Genomic DNA, 27,086 nt, shown 5'->3' with positions numbered 1-27,086 from the left:
GTAGATTTCTATGTTCTATTCTTACTCCCAAAATACCCTCATTTCATACTTTCGGGTTTGCAGAAGACCTCGGCAAATTCATCAGATATTCCCTTCATCCTCTCCATTCCTTCCCCAGCAGCTCTGAAACTCTGTTAATTTGTTTTCTTTCCCTCCAGTCTTAAGGAAGGTTTTCGAGCTGAAAGTTGACTCTATTCCCCTTCCAACAGCGGTCGCTACCCGAGTTGCTGAGCCTCTCCGGCATTTAAAGCCTTTTGCTTCCGAAGGTTAGGCCCCGCACGCACTTTGACCCCGGCCTGCGTGACGTTGCCGTGCGAGCGTGTCGCCCAGAGGGACATGGCGGCGGATGGCTTTAACTGGTTCGCTGCCCTCTTGATGGCCGCTGTTTTCCTGTTGACTCACTACGTGATGAAGCGCTGGGCTCGGGACCGCGCCAGGCTTCCCGCCGGCCCGCGGCGCTGGCCCCTGATCGGCTCACTACCGGTCCTCGGATCGGAAGCTCGGCTCCCTCCGCATCTGCTGTTTAGTGCCATGGCAGAAACATACGGCAGCGTCTCCAGCTTCTACCTGGGTAACTGGCTCCTGGTGGTGCTGAATGGTTTCGAGGCGGTTCGAGATGCACTGCAACGCAAGGCCGACGTGTTCTCCGACAGACCAACCATTCCCCTGATAACAATCATAACCCAGCGCAAAGGTTAGAGAGGGGGTGGAGAGGATTCTAGTAACTGTCAGATTACTAACCGATTAATAGTTTACCAACTGATTCGGGTCCATAAAAGTCAACGTGCTCTAAAACAAGCCAATATCTGCCCAAGCACCACATGATTAAATTAGATGCTATTGTTTGATCATCATCCAGTTAGAGTGCATCAATAAAAAAAATCACCCGTAGATGACAATAGCCCTACTGCTTAAAAATTGCACCAGTTGAAGACGGTATCCTTTCTGATTAAAAGAATGTATGTGAATAAAATAGCCTTTTATTAAAGAAGGCTATCAGTGGGTAATTGAGTACTGTCACTAAAAATAAGTGACACATTATCACTCAGTTATCAAGTGTGTCAGCAGGTGGCAATTATCTTAAATACCATGCAAGCAGACAACTATTTGTGGTAGAGCTAATAACTGGCTAAAGAGGGTGCTAATGGATGATGTGCAAATAGTTAAAACTGAGAAAGCATTATAGGTTAGGCAGCTGGAAATTAAATGATTTTTAAACTATTCCCCAGTTGATGTGCACTTGTCTTTTTTTCCCAGGTTATTGGTCTTCAAGGAATATTTTTGAGCTAAAAAGGAAATAATTGAAACAGAAGAGGCAAAAGAATCTGAGAAGTTATAAATGCTATACGATTTCATTGGAATCTTTGGTTCCAATCACAATTAGACATCACAGTAGGGAGAAACCAGGGGAAAGGCCAAAGTTATGCGATTAAGAGACTGGAACTTGAAAGGGACACACAAATAAGAACATTTTAACACCTCTGCTCCTACGTAGGAGCTCTGAAATCAATGGAAAAATATCAGCAACACAGTCAACATGACAATTCAGTTAAGATTATCAATTGTAGCAGAAGATATAAAATGCTTTAATAAGTTATGTAAAGTGAATTGATTCCCTTAACTATGACGGCAGTAAGCACTGTTAACTTAAAAAGCAAAGAAGTAGTGGGACAAATCATGGAAGGATCTCAAAATAATTAAAAAAGAAAAAACCCATTCTCCAATCAAAAAAATCCAAAATGTAAAAAAGAAAAATAAAACTCCAGTGGCCTCCCACAAATACCTAAAGGGGAAAAATGTTACCCTCAAATATTTCTTGCTTCAGAGACTGATTCCATAAAAGAAAATCAGAATTGATAAAGGCTAGAGTTGTATAAAAATTCAGGGTAATTTACAGAGCAGATTAGAATCAATTTCTCATGAAACCGTTTCTGTAATGACTTGGTGTACTAATGGTTTAAAGACATTTCACGGTACTGCGGGGGCAGATTCTAGTCATAGCTAGAGCTACTGCTCCATGCAAAAGACATACAAGTCATGAGCAATATCACTGTTTAGATAGTGTGCTTTCCAATAGGGCCCAGCTCTCCTTCATGGTTAGAAAAATATTGTGAAAATTACGCATGTAATTTAGATCAAAAAGGAAGATTGATAGTACAGTATTCTTTCAAAGATTTTGGAAATATGGATGTTGCTATAGAATTGTGATTTATGTTATTGGGGCAGCATTTAGTACACTAACGCTGTCATCAAAGTTCTATAACTCCTGAAGTTTCTCCTACTTTGTATTTAAATGAAAATATTCATTTTGTAAGTATGATATTTCCTATAAATCAAAGTCCATGCTGCTGTGTGTGGAGAGTGTGGCAGGTGCGTGACTTATGCTTTCGGCTAATACATCAGTGCAATTCTAAGGGAATGCAGCATTGTCAGAGGTGAAATTTTTCATCCGAAATGTTACGCTGATCTTTCATCGATTTGAAGACTATATTTCTCAATGTAAATTGCTGTGGAAAAACAGAAAAAAAATGTGGTGCAGTTGAACAAGTCAGGTAGCATCGAGAGGATTCACATTTCAGATCTGTTGCCTATCATGAGATACATCTTATAAGCTTGCAGTTATGGAATGCAGAAAGTTGCTTTTTGTTTCACAGAAACAAGAATACAGAAAAATTCCATCTCTTTAAGAGTACTGCAGCAATGACTTTATAGACTGCTAGAGACCCCAGATAATAATTTATTTCGAACAGTTACCTAAAATATTATGATAAACCTACATATTCAAGTGGGACCAACTACTTGATTCATGCAGACACTAGGAGGGTTTGGAAGCCTATATAGTTTAAGGTGCTGGTTTGGACTAAGAGAAATTCTTGCTTGAAATGGTGCAACAAGACCAATTTCGTTATTACTATTTCTTTGAATTATTCTCAAAATGCAAGTTACTAATAATATTTACTCTCATTTAAGAGGAAATTATTATAAAAGTTGAGATGTCTTTTTGTATTTGTTTGGTACAAATGCAAAAAGACATCTCAACTTTTATAATAATTTCCTCTTATATGAGAGTAAATATTATTAGTAACTTGCATTTTGAGAATAATTCAAAGAAATAGTAATAACGAAATTGGTCTTGTTGCACCATTTCAAGCAAGAATTTCTCTTAGTCCAAACAGAACATTGAAATTTACAGCATATTATAGGTCCTTCAGCCCACAATGTTGTGCTGACCATGTAACCTACTCTAGAAACTGAATAGAAGTTTGACTGCACAGAATATTGTGTACAGCTTTCATTGCCACCCTACAGGAAGGATGTGGTAGCAACAGAGACAGTGTGGGAGAGATTCACCAGGGTGTTGCCAGGACTGGAGGACTATAGTTACAAGGAGAGATTGGATTGGCTGGTTTATTCTTATTGGAATGTTGGACGGTGACTGTTCACCTTACAGAGATTTACAAAATTATGAGGGCAGAATCTTCTTTCCCAGGGTAGGGAGTCTAGAATATGAGGGGAGAAAACTAAAAGGAGATCTGAGGGATGAATTTTTCATTCAAAGGGTGGTGAATATTTGGAATGAGTTGCTAGCGAAGGCAGTAGAGACAGATATTGTGAGAAAGGTTTAAAGGAAAAGTAGATGGGGAAGGAGTAGAGTGATATGGGCTCAATGCAGTAACATGATGTCCCACACTTGGAATTTACTTGTTGTTTGCTGAGAACTATTCCACTGAACTGAACTGAATGTAATGTAATTGAAAATAATTTTATTTCACAAATCCTATTAACATAATAGTCTTAAAATAGGATGAAATGTATAAATGGGTCTTACTTCAGAGACACAAGAGACTGGGTACTAGAGCAAAGAACTAACTACTGGAGGAGGTCAGTGAGTCAGGCAGCATCTGCTGGAGGAAAGGAATTGTCAACATTTTGCATTGAGACCCTGCATCAGGATTAGAAGTTCCCCTTTTCCTCCCAAACCCCTCCAACCCCCAATATTTATTTTTGTCTGCCTCCTAGTTCTATACACCCAGATCCCACACATTTCACCCACTGGCACCACTCCCCCATCTGGTTCTTTCTTCCCTTCATTTCTCCCCTGATGTATTCATCATCAGCTTCCTCACTCATCTGATTTTAACATTCCTAGACTAACGGCAGTAGGCTCCACCTTTACACTCCCTCCCATCTACCCCATCCCTTCATCACTTAACTCCACTTGTCCATCATCCATCACCCTTCCTTGATCCAACAATCACCTACTCAAATTCAGATTTATTTATCACATGTATATCAACACATCAGTGAAATGTGTGATTTACGTTAACAACTAACACACCTAAGGATGTACTGGGGGCAGCCTGCCAGTGTCGCCATACCTACTGACCTGTCTGACCCCTCACACTTTCCTCTTTGTACTAGCTATCTTTCCTCCTCACTCTCCAATGAAGGGTCTCAACTGTGTGCATTGACATTTCCTTTTCCCCCAGAAATTCTGGCTGATGCACTGAGTTCCCCCAGCCGATTGTTTCCTTTTTGTGCTTGGTCATACTTTCTCTAGCTTTAGAAAGTACATAATTATAAAATAATTTAGGTTGGTGAAATATTTAGGAATATTCAGGTACGTATTAAAGTAATAAATAAATGTACATCTGTGTTTATTTTCAGGAATAGTCTTTGCACCATATGGTTTGGTCTGGAAGGAGCAAAGAAGATTCTCCCTCTCAATTTTGAGGCATTTCGGTTTTGGGAAACTTGATTTAGAGCCTAAGATCTTAGAGGAACTGAAAATTGTGAAGTCACAGCTTTCGAAAGCAGTGGGAACAGCCTTTTCTCCTTGTCATGTTATTAATAATGCTGTATCCAACATTATTTGTTCAATGTGCCTTGGAAAACGGTTTGACTATGATGATGAAGAATTTAAATCCATTTTGCATCTGATTGCTCGAGGAATGAAATTAGCATCAGACAGCCCTGCAATACTTATCAATGTATTTCCTGTCCTTAGGTATTTACCTTTTGGGCCTTTCAGAGAGGTTGCCCAAACCGTAAAGAATGTAACTTCATTTCTGAAAAAAATCATCGCTGAGCACCGAAAAACTATGGATCCTGAAAACCCACGTGATTTTATTGATTTTTATCTAAAAGAAGTAGACTGTGAAATACAACGGAACCAAAATACAAGCTTCAGTGAAGATTATTTATTTTACACCATTGGTGATCTCTTTGTGGCAGGGACAGATACAACATCCAATACTTTGTTGTGGGCTATTCTTATAATGGCTTCATATCCAGAAGTCCAAGGTAATGATTAACCATATTTTATGTAATGCTTCTATATATTTAGTAGAAGGATGATATGTGCACATGTCATAAACAGTATCCCAATCATAATAAGAATAATGGAAACCTATTAAGCATGGAGGTTTCATTAAGAAGGGTGGTGGTGGCATTATCCAGAGCCAAGTGATTCATCTACATTTCAATACATAAAAGCTCATCTACATACTTTTGCCAAAGGTTGAAATAATACACTAATAAAGAATAACATTAGTTACTTTTTCTCCAACTAATTACATTTTCAATCTCCCAGTGGCCACACATTTTAATTCCACTTCCCATTCCCATTCTGACATGTCTATCCACGGCCTCCTCTAGTGTAAAGACGAAGCCACACTCAGGTTGGAGGAACAACACCTTATATTCCGTCTGGGTAGCCTCCAACCTGATGGCATGAACATTGACTTCTCTAACTTCTGCTAATGCCCCACCTCCCCCTCGTACCCCATCCGTTATTTATTTTTATACACACATTCTTTCTCTCACTCTCCTTTTTCTCCCTCTGTCCCTCTGACTATACCCCTTGCCCATCCTCTGGGTTCCCCCCCCCCCCGCTTGTCTTTCTCCCCGGGCCTCCTGTCCCATGATCCTCTCGTATCCCTTCTGCCTATCACCTGTCCAGCTCTTGACTCCATCCCTCCCCCTCCTGTCTTCTCCTATCATTTTGGATCTCCCCTCCCCCTCCCACTTTCAAATCTCTTACTAACTCTTCCTTCAGTTAGTCCTGACGAAAGGTCTCTGCCTGAAACGTCGACTGTACCTCTTCCTAGAGATGCTGCCTGGCCTGCTGCATTCACCAGCAACTTTGATGTAATTACATTTTCAGTTTTTTTGATTTTTAAAAATGGTTGAAGAGATGCAATTATTATTACTTTTTAAATTGTTTTATTAATCTTTAATTGCTTTTGAATATCAGAAATATTTAGAAACATTCTAAAAATGATAGCCTTCATCTCATGCAAAGCTGTGTATTTTACTCTGCTGCCAAAGTTTTATGGAATGTTTCACGAGTGTCTGTTGTTCTGGAGTGGTCACATGACTGCACTTCATCGTACAAGACAAGAGCCTCACATTTTTGGACCTGGACCTGCTTAGTAGTAAACTTATACTGATGGATCCACAGATGTAAAGTTTGAAGATCTTTAGTGCAAATATGGGCAGCGAGCTTCCCTGAGCAAGTTAAATCAATGCTGCTTCTTAGCCATTGGCGCCATCCCTTGCTGTGGTAATTATCAGACTTTGGTTGGTGTTATATCTGACAGCAAAAGGTCTACCAAAGCATCCCATTTCTGCAATCAAAATGTTGATTCACTCCTCCCTTCCCCACCATTTCATGCAGCTGAAACCCTCAAACTTGTATTTGTTGATTTCACTTCCAGCCTCCCCTCTTCTATCTTCTACACTTGATGTTCTCCGTAGTCTGCTACCTTTATCCTAGACCTTGTATTTGATATTAAACAGTTAAACCATTTTTACAATTCTCATCCTGGTTTTGAAAATTTCAGCTAAAAATATTCCATCATTATTCTTCTATTTTCCAGCTCTACATCTCAGCAATATCTGTATTTCTTTTCACCTGATCACTGCAACATCTCCAATTTCATTAGCCCATTCATTGCTAACTGAATTAAATTGCCAAAATCTTCAGCGGTGAAATTCCCTCTTTGAAATGCTTAGCCTCAGCTTTCTATCTATTTTCTCTTCTTATAAAATGTGCCTTATCTCTAAACAATGGACCTAGTATAAATAAGGGTCAAATTTTGTTTGCTAATACCTCTATAAGGCACTTTGCATTGATTTACAATATTTAAGATATATGTTATATATTACAAAGGTGAGAGTGCATTGACATTCAAAGTTCAAAGTACATGTATGTCACCATATACAACACTGAGATTTATTTTCTTGTGGTTATACTTACGTACTAAATCCAATAACCATAACAGAATTAATGAAAGACTGCACCAAAAGGGCAGGCAACCAATGTGCACAAGACAATAAACTGTGCAAACACAAAAAGAAAGGAAATAATAATAACAATTATAATGAATAAATGAGCAATAAATGTTCAGAACCTGAGATGAAGAGTCCTTGAAAGTAAGTCCATGGGTTATGAGAACAGTTCAGTGTTGAGCGAACTTATCCCCTCTGGTTCAGGAGGCTCATGGTTGAGGGGTAGTAACTGTTCCTAAACCTGGTTATGAGGGTCCTGACACTCCTGTACCTTCTTCCTGATGGCAACAGTGAGAAGAAAACATGACCTGGTGGTGGGGGTCCCTGATGATGGATTGATGGATACTACTCTCCTACAGCAAAGCTCCATGCAGATGTGCTCAATGGTGGGGAGACTTTTACCCATGATGGACTGGGTCGTCTCCACTACTTTTTTTGTAAGATTTTCTGTTCAAGGGCATTGGCGTTTCCCTACTAGGCTGTGATGCAGCCAGTCAATAAGCTCTATACAAGTTTGTCAAATTTATAGATGTCATGCGAATCTTTGCAAACTCCCGAGGAAGTAGAGTCACTGTTATTCTCTCATTGTAATTGTACTTACAGTACGTGCTGAGCCCAGACCTGATCCTCTGAAATGATAATATCGAGGAATTTAAAGCTGCTGACCCTTTCTATCTTTAATCCTCTGATGAGGACTGGTTCATAGACCTCTGGTTTCCCCCTGAAGTTAATAATCAGCTCCTTGGTCTTGCTGACATTACTCGGAGCTTTTCTCATTGTTAGGTCATGTATTTTGTATAAAACAATTTTGAGCAGAAACTTGACATTTAATTTAACATAATATTCATGAATTACCAGGTTTTACTCACTTTTATTCCACTCATAATTAACTGAGACAGACCTATGACTATGATGATATAAGGCATGGTGGATTGGTCTGTAAATAAAATTCTTCTTTTTGCAGAACAGGTTCATAGAGAAATCATAGCCATTATCGGTGAGTCTAGACTTCCTTCTTACAAAGACAGACATCACATGCCATTCACAGAAGCAACAATAATGGAAATTCAGAGGATGACAACAGTTGTTCCATTAGCTATCCCACATATGGCATCAGAAACTGTTGGTAAGTGTGCTACCAAATTAGCAGTTATTACTCAAGAAATAGCTTCTAAAGATTCATCAGGTTTTCTGCTGGAATATACATAATTAGTTAATAAATTGGGCATTATGTATTTATATTATTAATTGACACAAATAAAGTAGTATAATATGCAAATAAAGATATATAAGGCTAAAAACACTCAGTAGATCAAGCAACATCTATGGAAAATGAAACAGAGTCAATGTTTCAGGTTGAGGTTTTTTTTATTAGAATTGGGAAACCAAGAAAAAGGTACAGAGATTGTGATGGAGGCATGGATAGTTCAAAGGGAGTATCTCAAATAGGTTGAGGTTAGGGTTGCCATGGGGACAAATTATTGATTAAGTTACAGTAGATTCCAATTATTTGGGCCATTGGTTATTTGGGGCAGCCACTTAATTAGGACAACAAAAACTAATTGATAAAATAGCTGGGATTGTCTTCATTTATTTGGGACACCACGCTGCTAAATTGGGGCAGGAGACTGTTGCCCAACAGATTCTGACTAGCTTCAGTCACATACATTTGTGTGGCCAGCAGACTGTAAAACATGCACAGAGTGAACAGTTTTTAAATAGCATCAGTTGTTTGTGTTCAAAATCAGTGACTTTTGTCACTGATAGTTGGTGACAAATAATCAGTAAGACAATTCTAAACTATTTTGCTCCCTATAGTTTCAAGCATTAAGGCTTGGTGATGCCAGAAATGGCTGGGAGTGAAAATGAAATGATTTCACTACTTCAAGTTAGGAACTAAGAGAATTTGAAGGTATTGACAACCATCTTGGATGTTACAATGAAAATAAAGATTTGGAGGATGCCGTGATTGAAAGCATTGGATAAAGGCAGTTCATTATCTACACTAGGTGTTTGTGCTGATTTTGTTCATTGTGTACACTGGATTAATTCCTCAGTCGATAACTATTAGGAACTAATACACAGTTTTATAGTACTGTAGTGTTCTAATTTGTTCTGTATTTCATTTAAGTACACAAGTTGTTACTTTTTTTATACCAATTTGTCTTTTTTATACTTTTTTTAACTATTTCCATGAAACTTCATCTAATTGGAGCAGCTGCTTAATTGGCCCAAAATGTATTGGTCCAATGTGTCTCAATTAACCAGAATGGGCAGAATTTATATGATGTTAATAAGTGCATTCACAGTCTTCCCCAACCAAAAGCCCTGGATGAACCATGACATCGGTAATCTGTTGAGGATCATATTGGTGGCATTCAGGTCTGGCAACCAAGAAAGTTACAAGAAATCTAGGTACGATCTCCAGAAAGCCATATCACAGATGAAGTGGCAATTCCGGACCAAACTTGAATCAGTGAAGGATGCTCGACAGCTGTGGCAGGGCTTGAATGCTATTGCTTCTTACAAAGTGAAACCAGACGACAGGTGACAACAAGGCTTTGCTCCCAGATGAGCTCAATTCCTTCTATGCTCGCTTTGACTGTCAAAACATGAAGGATTTCCACAGTCCCCGACATGAAAGCATTGTTCAGGAGGGTGAACCCATGGAAAGCATCTGGCCAGCGGGATGAACCAGGCCAAATACTAAAGACCTGTGCTGATCAACTGGCTGGAATGTTCACGGATATCTATAACTTCTCAATTCGATATTCTGAGGTACCCACCTGCTTCGAGCCCTCTTGATTTATACCGATGCCTAAGAAGAACACAGTAACCTGCCTCATTGACTTTTGTCCAGTAGTACTTAGTGTACATCCACAGTGATGAAGTACTTTGAGAGGTTAGTGATGAAATGTATCAACTCCTGTGTGAGAAGTGACTTAGATCCATCCTACATTTACTTAGTTCCGCTACTGGCATAATAGGTCCACAGCAGATGCCATTTCTTTGACTTCACTCAACCCTGGAACATCTGGACAGCAAAGATGCATACATCAGGGTGCTCTTTATTGACGACAGATATTCAATATCCTAAGCTACTGAATAAGCTTCAAGATTTTGGCCTCAATACCACCTTAAGCATTTGGATCCTCAATTTTCTCAATTGGCAACTGCAGTCTATTTGGATTGGCAACAACAGCTCCTCCACAATCTCCATCAGCACCGGTGCACCACAATTCTGAGTGTTTAGGCCCCTGTTCTATTCAGTTTATACTTAGGTGGGTACGTGGCCAAGTGGTTAAGGCATTCGAGTAGCAATCTGAAGGTCGTGAGTTCGAGCCCCAGCCGAAGCAACCTGTTATGTCCTTGAGCAAGGCACTTAACCACACAGTGCTCTGCGATGACACTGGTCTTTGCCCTTCCCTTGGACAATATCGGTGTTGTGGAGAGGGGAGACTTGCAGCATGGGCAACTGCCAGTTTTCCATACAACTTTGCCCAGGCCTGCGCCTTGGAGAGTGAAGACTTTCCAGGCGCAGATCCATGGTCTCGCAAGACTAACGGATGCCTTAGTACTTATGACTGTGAGGGTAAGCACAGCTGCAATGCCACATTTAAGTTTGCTGATGACACCACTGTTGTTGGCTGAATCAAAGGTGGTTGAGGAATCAGGAGATAGGAGGGAGATTGAACAACAACAACCTTTCAGCAAGACTAAGGAGCTGATTATTGACTTCACCGAAGATCCATGAACCAGTCTTCATAAGGGGCTCAGAGGTGGAGAGGCTCAGCGACTTTAAATTCCTCAGTGTTATCATTTTAGGGGATCTGTCCTGAACCTAGCATGTAAGTGTAGTTATGAAGAAAGCACAGCATGCTTCTGCATCTTTAGAAGTTTGCAAAAGATTCAGCATGACAGCTAAAACCTTGACAAACTTCTATGGATGTGTCCATAACACCATAAGATACAGGAGCAGAATTAGGCAATTTGGCCCGTCACTCCTGCTATGCCATTTCATCATGGCTGATCCAATTTTCCTCTCTGCCCCAATCTCCTTCCTTCTCTCTGTATCCTTTCATGTCCTGACCAATCAAGAATCTATCAGCCTCTGCCTTAAATATACATAAAGACTTTGCCTCCACAGCAGCCTGTGGTAAAGAATTACATGGATTCACCACTCTCTTGCTAAAGGTATTCCTCTTCTGGTCTCCCACCATAGGAAACATCATCTCCACATCCACTCTATTAAGACCTTTCACTATACAATGCATTTCAATGAGCTCACCCCTCATTCTTCTGACTTCTAGAGTGAATACAGGCCCAGAACCACTAAACTCTCTTCATATGACAAGCTATTCAATCCTGCCATCATTTTCGTGCACCTCCTTTGAACCCTCTCCATTTTCAGCACATACTTTCTAAGATAAGGGTCCCAAACCTCCTCACATTATTCTAAGTGAGGCTTCAGCAGTGCTTTATGAAGTCTCAACATTACATCCTTATGTTTATATTGTAGTCCTCTTGAAATGAATGCTAACATTGCTTTTGCCTTCCTTGCCATAGACTCAACCTGAAAATTAACCTTTAAGGAATCCTGCACAAGGATTCCCAAGTCCCTTTGTGTCTTGGGTTTTTGTATTTTCTCTCCATTTAGAAAATAGTCAACCCTTTCATTTCTTCCACCGAAGTGCTTGACCATACGCTTCCCAATTCTATATTCCATCAGCCATGTCTTTGCCCATTCCCCTCATCTATCTGAGTCCTTCTGTAGCCTCTCTACTTCCTCAGAACTACCTGCCCATCCACACATTTTCATATCATCTGCAAACTTTGCAACAAAGTCATTAATTCCATCATCCAAATCATGGACCTACAGCGTAATAAGAACCTGTCCCAATACAGACCCCTTTGGAACACCACTAGACACTGGCAGCCAGCCTGAAAAGGCTCCCTTTATTCCCACTCTTTGCCTCCTGCCATTAAGCCACTGCTTTATCTATAAAGAATCTTTCCTATAATACCATGGGCTCATAGCTTGTCAAGCAGCCTCATGTGTGGCACCTTGCAAAGACCGCCTGAAAGTCCAAGTACATAACATCAACCGATTCTCCTTTGCCAGTTCTACTTGTTATTTCTTCGATGAAGTTCAACAAATTTATCTGGCAAGATTTTCCCTTGAGGAAACCATGCTGACTATGGGCTATTTTATCATGTAGACCTCATCCTTAATCAACTTCAGCATCTTCCCAGCCACTGAGGTCAGATTAACAGGCCTATAGTTTCCTTCCTTCTGCTTCTCTCCCTTCTTGAAAAGTGGCAATTTGCAATTTTCCAGTCTTCTGGATCCATTCTAAAATCTAGTGGTTCTTGAAAGATCATCACTAATGCCTCCACAATCTCTTCAGCCACCTCATTCAGATGGTCCATGTGTCTTATCTACCTTCAGACGTTTCAGTTTCCCAAGAAACTTCTCTCTAGTTATGGTAACTTTGCACACTTCATGCCCCCTGGTACCTGGAACTTCCACCATACTTCTCGTGACTTCCACAGCGAAGACTGATGCAAAATTCTTACTCAGTTTGTCTGCCATTTCATTGTCCCCCATTACGACCTCCCCAACATCATTTTCCAGTGGTCTAATGTCCACTCTCGCCTCTCCTTTACACTTTATGTATCTGAAGAAACTTTTGATATCCTATTGACTAGCTTATTTTTGTATTCCATCTTTACCATTTTAACAACTTTTTTAGTTGCCTTCTGATGGTTTTTAAATGCTTCCCAATCCTCTAACTTCCCACTATTTTTTGCTCTATTATATGCTCTCTCTTTGGCTTTTATGTTGACTTTGACTTCTCTTGTTAGCCACGATTGTGTCATCTTTCCTTTAGAATACTTCTTCCTCTTTACGATGTATATATCCTGTACTTTCTGAATTGCTTCCAGAAATTCCAGCCATTACTGCTCAGCCCTCATCCCTGCAAGTGTTCTTTTCCAATCAATTCTGGCCAATTCCTCTGTCATGCTTCTGTTATTTCTTTACCTCCACTGTAATACTAATACCTCTAACTTTAGCTTCTCCTTAAATTTCAGGCTGAATTCGATCATGTTACGATCACTTTCCCCCAAGGGTTCTTTTACCTCCAGCTGTCTAATCGATTCTGGTTCATTGCACAACACCCAATCCAGAACAGCTGATCCTCTCAGGGTTCAACCATGAGCTGCTCTAAAAAGCCATCTTATAGGCACTCTAGAAATACCTCCTGCTGTAATTCAGCACCAACCTGATTTTACCTATCTCCCTGCATATTGAAGGCCCCCATAACATTGCCCTTTTGGCATGCATCTTCTATCTCCCATTGTAATTTGTAGGCCACATCCTCACACTGTTTGGGGGTCTGGATACAATTCCCATCAGGGTCTTTTTTATCCTTGCAGTTCCTTAGTTCTATCCACAATGGTTCAACTCCTTCTGACCCTATGTCACCTCTTTCTAGGAATTTGATTTCATTTTTTACCAACAGAGAAATCCTGCCCCCTCTGCCTTCCCGCCTATCCTTTTGATGCAGTGTGTTTCCTTGGACCTTGGACCTTAATTTCCCAGCTGTAATCTTCCAGCCGTGGTTGAGGAATACCTACAACATCATACCTGCTAACCTGCAAAAGTACTGAAAATTCATCTACCTTATGCCGTATACTGCATGCATTCAGATACAACAGGCCATATTATCAAAGAATAAAGAAGTTATTTTCAGGGTCTTGCTTACAATTTATCTGTCAAACAACATTATAAAGGATTACCTGGATCACTACATTGTGCAACTTAACTGTATGCATCAAAATTAACAGTCATGATTCCTACAGTAAACAATACTTACACTTTGTGTGCTATTTCATTATCTGGAAAGTGTGTCCTTCAAGAGATATTGAACGTGCTGTATAAATGTAAGTTCTTTTTCCCCTTTTTGCAAACACTTACTTCAGTTCTCTGCCCTAGAAAATATTTATCAGCCAGCGTCATCATCTCAGACTTTGCACTAACAGTCACAATGCTATTGACCAGCCTTCCTGATGAGGAGCCTTCGCCAGAAACATTGACTACTTATTCCTCTCCATAGATGTTGCTTGAACTGATGAGTTCCTCCACTGCTTAGTATATGCTCCTTAAGTTTTCCAGCATCTGCTGAATCTCTCGTGCTATTGATCAGTTTTCTCTTCTGATTGGGTCTTGCTATCTTTTTCCCACCCTCTTCTTACAAAATCTCAATTCATCATCACCATGCCAAATCCATACACGGTTGACATTTTGGGTCATGTTCATTTCCCTAAATTAACTCCTCTTTCACCAAATAATTCATTGTACTCCAACTTCTGAAGCACAAAGGCTATTGAGATCAGTTAGAAATACTAAAACGTATGTTAGCATCCTAGCTTCCATCAAAATCTGTGTCTTTCTCAGATGTAAGAGAGTGCTGGCAAAAAGATTCTAGTCTGGGTGGTTTCCCTACTATTATAACAATAGTTAAAACATTTTTGTGCTGTTTTTTATTAGTTTGTAATTAACATAAGATCTGAGTCAGCTATGACTTTATTGTTTATTTTCATTTTATTATGAACCTTATAATGAGTTATAATTTAAATGTCTGGAAAATCAATTTGCCTCACACCATTATCCCTCAAAAACATCAGCAATAAGTAAATTGTTTGGAACAAATCCAATTGCATAGGGCTATCTAATAGTCAATGGACCAGAGGGAATAGTCTAAAGGCCCTTAAATAGGTAAGAAAAACAAAATATTTACAGGAATCAGAAGTACAATATTTTGATTTCTATGTTTATGAATATTTCAGCAGATTGAGCAAAGAAATTTTGGAATAATTTATCCCTCTCTCAAATAATGATTTTTCCCCCAGAGTTCAAAGGTTATACCATTCCTAAGGGGAGCATTGTGATTGCAAATCTGTGGTCAGTCCACAGAGATCCAAGCAGATGGGAGCAACCTGATGAATTTAATCCTTCTCGTTTCTTGGATACAGATGGAAGCATAGTAAAAAATGAAGCTTTTATGCCTTTTGGAATAGGTAAGAGTTTACTTTCAAGTGTAGTATTCTTAATGGTAAATTTGTTTATTGTTCTTGCTTGAACTGAGGTACAGGGGAAATCTTTGTTACCATGTCAACCATACAGATCATTTTATTACGATAATGCATTGAGGTAATACCAAGAGAAGACAATAACAGAATGCAGTATTTAGTGTTACAGTTAAAGGAAAAGTGCAGTGCAGGCAGACAATAAGGTGCAGGGCTATAACTAGGTAGACCGTGAAGTTAAGAGCCCATCTTACTGCACTAGGGGATGGTTCATTAATTTTATAACAGTGGGCTAGAACCTGTCCTTGAGCCTGGTAATATGTGGCTTCAGGCTTTTATATCCTCTGGCCAAATGGGAGAGGGAAGAGGAGAGAATGTTCAGGGTGGGTGGGTCTTTGATTGCATTAGCTGCTGTACTGAGGCAGTAAGAAGAGTAAACAGAATCCATGGAGGGGAAGCTGGTTTCCATGATGTGCTGAGCTGTGTCCACAGCCCACTGCAGTTTCTTGCAGTTACAGGCAGAATTGTATTAAAACAATTTCCTCTACGTCCTTCCGTGTGAACAGTATTATTTGTCAACTAAGGAAATAAGTTGGAGAGTCGGAGAAACATGTTTGTCCTTGTGCAAAAATCACTGAACATTACAGCAAGCAAAGCTGGAAGGCAAATAATGTTCTGGTCTTCATTGCAAGAGGACGAGTACAAGTGTAGAGATGTTTTGCTGAAATGATATAGGGATACTGATGACATTATTGGTCTACCTAAGAACAAAGAAACGTACAATGGAGAGAGTTGAAGAAAGACTTACCAATTTGATTTCTGGACTAAGCAGATAGAACCTATTTTGTCTCTCAAGATGAACTTATTGAAACATAAAATTCTTAGGAGCTTGCCAGGGTAAATGTAGAAATGATATTTGGATAGCACACTGGCACAACTAGTTGAGCTGCTACATCACAGCACCAGCGATCTGGGTTCAATCCTGACCTTGAATGCTGTCTGTGTGGAGTTTGGACCTTCTGGGTGTACCAGTTCCCTCCCATGTAGCAAAAATATGCAGGTTGGCAATTAATCAGCCACAGCAAGTTGTCCATAGGTCATAGGTGAGGGGTAGAATCTGAGATGGGGGGTTTATGGGAATGTTTCAATAGATGCATCTAATATCAGAGAAAGGTATACAACATACGTACATCCTGAAATTCTTTTTCTTTGCAAACATCCACGAAAACAGAGGAGTGCCCCAAAGAATGTATAACAGTTAAAACGTTACAATCCCAAAGACCCCCCAACTCCCCCTCCCAGGCACAAACAGCAGCAAGGCAATGACCCTCCCCTCACCAGCAAAAAAGCATTAGCACCCTCCACCGAGCACTCAAACGTGCAGCAAAGCATCAATAAAGATGCAGTACTCCAAAAACTACTCGTTCACCCAATAATTTGACATACCACAGATTCTCTCTCTCTCCCTAATAGGGGAAAAAGAGATGTCCCCATTTCACAGTGAGAGGGGAGACATATGAAACAACACACTGATTTATGATGTTAAAAGGCTGTTGCGTCGCTTTTTACGAGCTCTACGCCCAGAGAGTCGACATCAAAATGACGCAGCTGTCTGGGCACACAGCCCACAGCAACTAACCAGCTGCTCCCAATGTTCTGTGTTCTTCCGCAATGCTTCAGTCAGGGGCATCGGCCTAGAATCAGCAAGTCCCCGGAGCCACGAAATTCCGGAACCCTGAAGGCGCACTCATCTTGCAGGCCGTGTCCTTCGGATATCAAAAAATGGCCGGTTGTGATGCCCTGAGAGCGGGTCCTGTTCCTGCAAAGAACCAAAGTCAGAGTGTAAATCCAGTTCAGGGTGTTCAAAAGAACACTCCCACACCCTGAAAAGGGACTAAAAGAGATATCAAAGATAGAAATGAAGCTGTTTCTGAAGGTGCAAGCAAAGGAGTCGCCATTTAGTGCCATCTTAACTTCGCCTCGCCTTCATTAGGAATAGTCGACATGGCTTTGTCAAAGGCAGGTCATGCCATATGAGCCTGATTGAATTTTTTGAGGATGTGACCAAACATGTTGGTGAAGGTAGAGTAGCAGATGTAGTGTGTATGGATTTCAGCAAGGCTTTTGATAAGGTACCCCATGCAAGACTTATTGAGAAAGTAAGGAGGCATGGGATCCATGGGGACATTGCCATTGCTAAAGGCAAAGAGTGCTTGTTGACGGGTCATATTCTGCATGGAGATCGGTGACTAGTGGTGTGCCTCAGGGATCTGTTCTGGGACCCTTACTCTTCGTGATTTTTATAAATGACCTGGATGAGGAAGTGGAAGGATGGGTTAGTAAATTTGCTGATGACACAAAGGTTGGGGATGTTGTTGATAGTGTGGAGGGCTGTCAGAGGTTACAGCGGGACATCGATAGTATGCAAAACTGGGTTGAGAAGTGACAGATGGAGTTCAAATATGATGGCAGAATATAGTATTAATGGTCAGACTCTTGGCAGTATGGAGGATCAGGGGGATCTTAGGGTCCGAGTCCATAGGACACTCAAAAGTTGCTGCGCAGGTTGACTCTGTGGTTAAGAAGGCATGCGGTGCATTGGCCTTCATCAACCACGGGATTGAGTTTAAGAGCCTAGAGGTAATGTTCCAGCTATATAGGACCCTGGTCAGACCCCACTTGGAGTACTGTGCTCAGTTCTGGTCATCTCACTACAGGAAGGACGTAGAAACTATAGAAAGGGTGCAGAGGAGACTTACAGGGATGTTGCCTGGATTGGGGAGTATGCCTTACGAGAATAGGTTGAGCAAACTTGTCTTTTTCTCCTTGGAGCAACGGAGGATGAGAGGTGACCTGATAGAGAGAGGTGTATAAGATGATTAGAGGCATTGATTGTGTGGATCGTCAGAGGCTTTTTCCTGGGGCTGAAATGGCTAACATGAGAGGGCACAGTTTTAAGGTATTTGTAAGCAGGTACAGAGGTGATGTCAGGGTTAAGTATTTACGCAGAGTGCTGAGTGCATGAAATGGGCTACCAACGATGACGATGGAGGCGGATACGATAGGGTCATTTAAGAGACTCCTGAATAGGTACATGGAGCTTAGAAAAATAGAGGACTATGGGTAACCCTAGGTAATTTCTAAACTAAGTACATGTTGTGGGCCGAAGGGCCCGTATTGTGCTGTTGTTTTTCTATGTTTCTATGAATAGGGCTTTGCAATGTTGGAAATCTGATGCCTCTCTGTAGTGATGAGAATGGAGCCATATTACACCATGTGTCACTGGAATGATGCTGCAATGATGCAATAATGATTTGTTTTACATTGATCAATCCTTTTTTTTTGACTAGGAAAAAGAATCTGTATGGGAGAGCAAATGGCAAAGATGGAACTCTTCCTTATCTTCAGCAGCCTCCTGCAGTCATTTTTCTTCAAACTTCCTGAAGCCAATGATGCACCAAACATGACTGGTCGATTTGGTCTCACTCTTTCTCCACATCCTTTTAAAATCATTCCAGTTAAGAGATAAGTTACATATTGGAACAGGCTACAGTCTTCCAAGGTTTATCATTTGCTGCAATGAAGAAAAGGCAAAAATAAAGATTAGCTTCATTTGTCACAAGTACATTGAAACATCAAAGCATACATTGAGATGCGTCATTTGAATCAAATCGCATCAGCAAGGATTGTGCTTAGTACAGCCCGCAAGCTTTGCCATCCTTCTGGCACCAACGTAGCATGCCCACAACTCACTAACCCAAACCATACATCTTTGGAATGTGGGAGGAAGCCGGAGAACCCAGAAGAAACCCACATTGTCACAAGGAGAACATACAAATTCCTTATAGAGACTGGCAGGAATCAAACCCTGATTGGTGATTACTGGCGCTGTAAAGCAATTGCTCTAACTGCTACAGTACCAAGCTGATATCTCTTCAGTTCTTTGTATATATTACATCCATATTAACTTGAATGAAAAGGCAATCTCTAATTTTTCTCCTTTAATGGTGCAGCAATATGCACCGTAGATATGTCACCATTGGCAATTTATGAAACAGAATCAGCTTTAAATATTCAGCCTCATTCTATGAACATATATTTTTCTTCTTCTGCAGAAATAGTTAAACATACCAGAAAACTTCCTATTTTTCCTAATATCTTGAATCTGACATCTTTACATAGAATGGACAATGCATTCTTAAGCATTTCATTTTAAATATTTTACTCTTGAAGACTGCCTACAACTTACAGTGAACAATGCAAAGAAAAAGACACATGAACCACTTTTTGTTTTATCATCCTCTGGTAATTCATGAAAATCACATGGTTGAAGTGAGATGTATATTTCCTTCAGTATTTGCTGTTAGGTATTTTAATGAAAGAAAGAAAAAATAATGAAGAAACAAATGCTACAGGTCTTTATAATTGGGACAATTGCACTTTCTCTCCTAATTTAGTAGGTCTGTAAGATTTTGAAAACAATGTGATTTCTACATTATGGACATAGCTATGATTTTGGATTCCATGTTCCCAGTAAAGTTTCTGAATTGGTATCTGGAATATAGTACTGTGCAGAAGTTTTAGGCACATATACAGTATATAGCTAGTATCCCTAAGACTTCTACATAGCACTGTATTTGTCAACGTGGTGCAGTGAGCGGGTTTGTAAATATGGTAGGAGCAAAGGATATTAGGAATGGCGAGGACGGAGTGCCGTGGGAGGGGTGTGGGACAGGTGGCAGAGGAGTACTGGGGTGGTGGTGTGGTTGATGCATGCAGACACATCCAGCCCTGAGATACCAGGCAAGGTCACTTGATTCCAAACAATTGCTTTATTGATCATTACAGAATATCTCTGTGGTGCTTACACTCCCTGCTTCTCCCTTCCCCTTTTCCCAACCATGATTCCCCTCTCCCTGCTCCCCTCCCACTGTCAGTCCACAATAGAGACCCATATTAGAATCAGGTTTACCATCATTCACACATGACATGATATTTGTTTTTTTTTGCAGCAGTACAGTGCAATACATAAAATTACTACAGTGCTGTGCAAAGTTCTAAGGCACCCTATCTATATATACTGCATGTGCCTGAGACTTTTGCAGGGTACTGTATATGTAAATATTTCTGGTTAATCATATATGTTGCCTGTCATAATGGTGAGTAAACTAGAATGCATGTACCTTGCTCTCTCCCTTAGATCGATCATTGTTCTTGGATATCTGAAAGGAAAAAGAGACATGAATAAGGTTGGGGTGATGTAAAAAAAATCTCCTATACCAGCAAGACCTTCTTCACATGTGCATCATAAATGGGATGACAATTGTCTCAGCAATGGCCATTTTGTTGAGTGCCTGTTTTTGCTTGGTTTGAGAACCTACAGTTATGATATTCTCTCTTGTTAGCTCCAATTCCTCAGGTTCACTGCACTTTCTGCAAGAAGGAGTATCAGTCTTTCTAAGCTTTGCTGCCACTGTGGAGCAGTTGTCAATGTGTGCACGCTTTGAAGTGTGAGATTTAGGCTTGTGTCAGCGTTGACTGGGTTTAGGGTGAGCTCTGGTGAAAGTTGTTAGTAGGTTGGTGTTAGAGATACAGTAAATTGAGCAATAGCTGAGGATGCCAACTCATACTCATTTACACTACACAGAAAATATTAAAGTTCTTCAGATACTCTGTCCTGATCTTCAGGACTAAAATCATGCTTTGACTATCTTTTCACAATGTGAAAATTGTATGTTCACCATTCTTTATTCGGAGGGTCTGCTGTTTCCATGTACCCCAACCCCATTCTTAAAATGTCAATCACTCCTCCATTCTACCTGTGTCAAGGCATCCAGTGTAATATTTTAAAATAATAGTTTGCTATTCAACCTCAGCCCAATGCATTTCCTTTTTCAAAAGGTCAAAATTAAGAACAGTGGGTTGGCCTCAACACTGATGTATGCAACCACCGAACAATTGGGAAATAAAGGTTGCACTCAGAAGTCATAATTAACAGCTCTGATTATTTACACATTATAACCATTTCAACCACACTAAATGTGATATGGAAACCGTGACACCTCATGCACTCTTGATCTTTTCAAGGATTTTATGTTTCCTGGCCTCAATCATCTCATTTTTATTGTGGATGTCCAGTCCCTATACACCTCCAACCCCCACCAGGAAGGCCACAAATCTCGCTGCATTTTTCTGGACACCAGACCTAACCAGTTCCCCTCCATTCTCCTCTGCCTAGCAGAACTTGTTCTCACTTTCAATAATTTCTTCCTTGGCTCCTCCCACTTCCTTCAAACAAAAGGGGTAGCCATGGGCACTCGCATGGGTCCCAGCTATGCCTGCCTGTTTATTGGCTATGTGGAACAGTCTATGTTCCAAGCCTACACTGGTAATCATCTCACACTTTTCATATGCTACATCAACAAATGCATTGGTGCTGCTTCCTGCACTTGTGTTGAACTCGTCGATTTTATTCATTTTGTCTCCAGCTTCCACTCTGCCCTCAAGTTCACCTGATCCATTTCCGATACCTCCCTTCCCTTTTTCGATCTCACTGTCTCTATTTCTGGAGACAGCTTATCCGCCAATGTCTATTACAAACCCACGGACTCTCACAACTACCTAGACTACGCCTCGTCCCACCCTACTACTTGTAAAAACGCCATCCCCTTTTCTCAATTTCTCCATCTTTGCTGCATTTGTTCTCAGGATGAGGCTCTTCATTCTAGAACGAAGGAGATGTCCTTTTTCAAAGTAAGGGGCTTCCCTTCCGCCACCATCAATGCTACCCTCAACCACATCTCTTCTATTTCACGCATGTCTGCCCTTAACCCATCCTCCTGCCACCTTACCAGGGATAGGGTTCCTCTGGTCCTCATTTACCACCCCACCAGCCTCTGCATCCAGTAGATAATTCTCCAAAACTTATGCCACCTCCAACAGAATCCCACCACCAAGCACATCTTTCCCCCCCCCCCCCCGCCCACTCTGATTTCTGCAGGGATCACTCCCAAATGACTCCCTTTTCCATTCGTCCCTCCCCAATGTTCTCCTTTGTGGCACTTATCCTTGCAAGTGGAACAAGTGCTACACCTGCCCCTACACCTACTCCCTCACTACCATCCAGGGCCCTAAGCAGTCCTTCCAGGTGAGGTGACACTTCACCTATGGGTCTGTTTGGGTCATTTACTGTATTGGGTGTTCCCAGTGTGACCCCTTGTACATCGATGAGATGTGATGTAGATTGGGAGACTGCTTCGCCAAGCATCTATGCTCCGTATGCCAGAACAAGCGGGATCTCCCAGTGGCCACCCATTTTAATTCCACTTCCCATTCCCATTTTGATATATCCATCGATGTCTGGCCTCCTCCACTGTCGGAATGAGGCCACACTAGGATGGAGGAACAACACATTATATTCCATTTGGGTAGCCTCCACCCTGATGACACGAACATCGATTTCTCAAACTTCCAGTAATGCACCCAACCCCCTCTCCATTTCCCACCCCTTTTACCTTCTCTCACATCATCTCACCAATCAATTTCCCAGCTCTTTACTACATCCCTCCCCCTCTGAGTTTCACCTATCACTTGCCAGTTCTCTCTCCCACCCCCTACCTTTTAAATCTAGTACTCAGCTTTTTTCTCCAGTCCTGCCGAAGGGTTTTGGCCTGAAACATCGACTGTACTTTTTTTTTTCCATAGATGTTGTCTGGCCTGCTGAGTTCCTCCATTTTTTGTGTGTATTGCTCAGATTTCCAGCATCTACAGATTTTCCCTTGTTTATGAAAACAGTCCATCTCCCCTGAAAATGTCTGTCAAAATGTGTGAAATGATCCAACATTTAAAAGATGTTTGGATAGATACATGATTAGTAACTTAGAAGATAACATCATAACTCATGGAATAGTGTGTAAGATTACAGCAGGATATCAGTCAAATGGGAAAGTGAGTGAAGGAATGAAACTCAGACAAGTGCAAGTGCAAACTGCTCTGTAGTTCCCTGCTTTCTGCCTTTTTTTTAAACAAGGAACTCACATTGGCTATTTTCTAAACTTCTGGTAGAATTGGGTGTTTAGCAAACTTTGAAAATTTTCAACCATTGAATCCACTAACTCTGCAACCACTTCCTTTAGAACCCTAGCATGCAATTCATCAGGCCCAGGTCTCTTGCTGCCTTAGCTCCATGCATTTGTCCATTTGGGATGTTTGTAAGTTATATGATATTATTTGAAATTTGTCCATCTGATGCAAAAAACATATTCAACATTACTGCCATTTCTTTGCTGTCATTAGTTCACCAGTCTCATTCTCTAGAGGCCATACATTTATCTAAGCCACCATTTTCCTATTTATGTCTCCATAGAAACTTTTACTGTTATGGAATTATTGAACACTACAGGACAGAAACAGGCCCATCAGCTCATCTAGTGCATGTGAACTATTAATCTGCTTAGCCCCATCAACCTGCATCCAGATCACAGCTCGCCATACCCCTCCTATACATGTACCTATCCAAATCTCTCTTAAATGTTGAAATCAAACCTGGACTTAAGTTTGACAGTGACACCACTGGATCAAGGGTGGTGATGAATCAGCATATACATATGAGAGAGATTGAAAATCTGGCTGAGTGATGCCACAGCAACAACCTCTCACTCAATGTCAGCAAGACCAAGATTATTGAATACAGGATTAGGAAACCATAGGTCCATGAGAAACTCCTCATAGGGGGATCAGAGGTGGAGAGGGTCAGCAACATTAACTTCCATGGTATATCTTTACAGAGGATCTGTCCTTGGTCCAGCACATAGCATTACGAAGAAGCACACCGGCGCTTCTACTTTCTTCAAAGTTTGTGTCATGGTCCGGTCCGTGAAGTCCCCATTGTGGTTCATGGTCCGGTCCGTGGACTCAGGACTCCGGGTCTTCCAGCTGACCCTTGTTTGACTAAATCAAAGGCACCTGACTCCCATCTTTGGGCTTGCAATATAAGTAGTCTTGGGATTGCGTGTGGGCTGCTTGCCGTGTGAGTACTGTGGGCTGCTGGTTTGTCTTGTCAGTCTCCCTTTGGAGCAACCTGCTGATGGAAGGCTAGTGAAACCATTTGTGATCTCTGGGCCTGGTTGGAGGACCACTGCTTCATGGAGCCTTGTTGCCACTCATTGGAGTAGTCTTTGCGGTCTGGATTCAGCTGTTTCCCGGGCCAACTGAGTAGCTGCCAGCCACTCTGAGCTAGGTAGGGATCCGGCTGTTTCTGTAGCCAGCTGAGGTTGCTGGCTGAACTGAGACTTGGAGCTACCCTGGAGCAGAGGTGGAACTGTCTGTTGTTCTTTGGTGTTTGTTTCTTCTTGTCCTCGCCTCCGTGGGGTAAGTCAGGCTGTCTTGCCGTTGCCCTGCGGGGGGACATGTCTTGTCTTTGCCTCTGTTGGGTATGTCTGGCGGCCCTGCCGTTACCCAACAGATGGACCTGTCCCACCTTGGTATGGAGGAGTTGAGTCCCGGCTTGTCTTAAGATAAGTCCCGGCTGTACGTCTATGTTCTGTCCTGTCTCATGTTAGTGTCGTGTTAAAGATGAGTCCGGGCTTGTCAAAGGATAAGTCCCGGCTCTATGTTAATGTTCGGTTCCCAGTCTGTCCCTGAGCTCCAAGAGCCCGGGCCTCGACGATCCCCGATCCCGCAGCCGAGCTCAAGACCCAAGACCCCAAGCCAAGCTCAAGACCCAAGACCCCAAGCCAAGCTCCAAGAGCCCGGGCCTCGACAATCCCGCAGCCAAGCTCACAACCCAAGACCCCAAGCCTCGAGGATCCCAAGCCAAGCTCAAGACCCAAGACCCCAGCCTCAAGCCATGGTCAGGTCCTTGCCCAGTTCTGGGGTCTGAGCCCTAGGCAAGACCCAGGTTCTGGGTCCTTGTCCAGTCTCGGGCTCTGAGTCCGAGCCTTGTCTTGTCTCCAAGCTCAGGCCTCTAGACCCCAGCCACGTCCTGTCTTGAAGCCATGTCATGTCCTTGCCTGGTTCCGGGGTCCGAGCCCGAGGCAAGACCCAGGTTCTGGGTCCTTGTCCAGTCTCGGGCTCGGAGTCCAAGCCTTGTCTCCTAGTCCATGGTTCCTAGTCCTGGTCCCGCTATCCCTAGCCCTACTCTGCGTTCTTGTCCCTGCTCCTTTCCTGTATCCTGTCATGTCCCTACTCTAGTCAAGTCCTGTTCCTTGTACTTCAGTGTCTGTGTCTTGCATCTGGGTCTGTTCCCAGCACCCCTCATGTGACAGTTTGTGTATGTTCAGAAAACTTTGACAAATTTCTATAGTTCTGTGGTGGAGAATATATTGACTAGCTGCATCATGGCCTAGAATGGGAACACTAGTGCCCTTGAATGGAAAAGCCTACAGAAAGTAGTGGATACGGCCCAGCCTATCATGGGTAAAGCCCTCCCCACCATTGAGCACATCTACATGGAGCGCTGTCGCAGGAAAGCAGCATCCATCATCAGTGACCCCACCTCCCGGGGCATGATGTCTTGTTGCTGACATTAGGAAGAAGGTTCAGGAACAGTTATTACCCCTCAACCACCAGGGTCTTGAACCAGAGGGGATAACTTCATTCAACTTATCTGCTCATCACTGAACCCTTCATCTCATGTTCTTGATATTTATTGCTTATTTATTATTAATATTATTATTGTTGAAATTCATTTTTCCTCAGCTCAAGCTAGTAAAACCTGAGGTACAGGCATAGCCAAGCACACTTATTTCTCAATTGCTGGAATTTTCGGACCATTCTAGTGGTGTTTATAATGCGGCTTTCTGAAGATTTATGTAGAAATTCCTGTGCAGCCCTAATTGTTTGCTATTGTGTGGTGCTTTTCGGATGATACCAGCTCTAGATACTGGGACAGTGTATACCCTGTTCATGTTCCATAGTCTTTTAACTTCATCTTTTTAATTTAACATATTTCTGGTGTTTTTCACATTGATTTCTGTAGGTTATGTGTGTTTGGAATGGCTATATCTATTAAATTAGTTGTTCTTGCTTGTTTATCCTGTATTATAACCAGACAGTTATTATGGATTGTCCTATTTGTAATTGATCGGTCATATTGTAATTTTTTGGTAGGCTGACTATAAAGCGGGATCAAGCTTCTATTTATAGTAAGGTGTGATTTCATTTATGAGTTTGTATTTTAAAGCAAGGTTTTGTTAAACGGCTCCAGATCCTGTTATGTGTTGGATTGTTTCTGGAATATGTTGGTCTTTTATTATGTATTTGTGATTTTTTTTTTGTGTTAACTATCTGGGCCTGTATTGCCACAAGGAACCCTTCTGTATCTGGGAAGAGATCTCCAACTCTGAGCCAGGTGTTTTATGCTTCCTTGTTGACATCTAGTCTGCTCAGATCATGAGGATGTCTGCCATGGAGGGTCATGCCCTTCAATTGGTTAACCTTACTTCAATAATGATAATGTCTTCATTTTTCTGGGTTGTGCTCTCATTTATGTTTAGTGGTCTATACTTCTCATTGGAATTGCTTGCATGGAGTGCTGATTCCTGTTTTCATTGATGAAAATATATCCTTAGGAGTTTTACCTGAATGTTGTGTAGATTTTTAATGTCCGTTATTCCTCTTCCCTCTTCTGTCCTAGGTAGTGTTAGTCTAAGTGTATTTGAATGCACGTAATGTTTTCTGAAATTTGTCATTTCAGTTCTTAT

The 27,086-nt window shown here is 41.4% G+C and overlaps 1 protein-coding gene across 1 annotated transcript; it reads left to right on the top strand.

Moving 5' to 3' along the window:
* The first annotated feature begins 321 nt into the window (after positions 1-321).
* On the top strand, positions 322-26,520 carry cyp2u1 (cytochrome P450, family 2, subfamily U, polypeptide 1). The gene is made up of 5 exons (XM_072263940.1): positions 322-694; positions 4,669-5,304; positions 8,258-8,419; positions 15,208-15,375; positions 18,735-26,520. The coding sequence occupies exons 1-5, from the start codon at positions 337-339 to the stop codon at positions 18,911-18,913; spliced, it is 1,503 nt and encodes a 500-aa protein (XP_072120041.1). The 5' UTR covers positions 322-336; the 3' UTR covers positions 18,914-26,520.
* Positions 26,521-27,086: the final 566 nt, after the last annotated feature.

This window comes from Mobula birostris, chromosome 7 (genome assembly GCF_030028105.1).
Source record: "Mobula birostris isolate sMobBir1 chromosome 7, sMobBir1.hap1, whole genome shotgun sequence".
In the NCBI taxonomy this organism is placed as follows: Eukaryota; Metazoa; Chordata; class Chondrichthyes; order Myliobatiformes; family Myliobatidae; genus Mobula; species Mobula birostris.
Note: the sequence above shows the minus strand (reverse complement) of the source record. Positions and strands in the feature narration are given on the sequence as shown.

Bases quoted from the DNA above. Each gene is read 5' to 3' on its own strand.
- cyp2u1 (XM_072263940.1), top strand. From the start codon at position 337: ATGGCGGCGGATGGCTTTAACTGGTTCGCTGCCCTCTTGATGGCCGCT. The intron at 695-4,668 runs GTTAGAGAGGGG...GTTTATTTTCAG, and splicing joins AATCATAACCCAGCGCAAAG to GAATAGTCTTTGCACCATAT. The intron at 15,376-18,734 runs GTAAGAGTTTAC...TTTTTTGACTAG, and splicing joins TTTTATGCCTTTTGGAATAG to GAAAAAGAATCTGTATGGGA.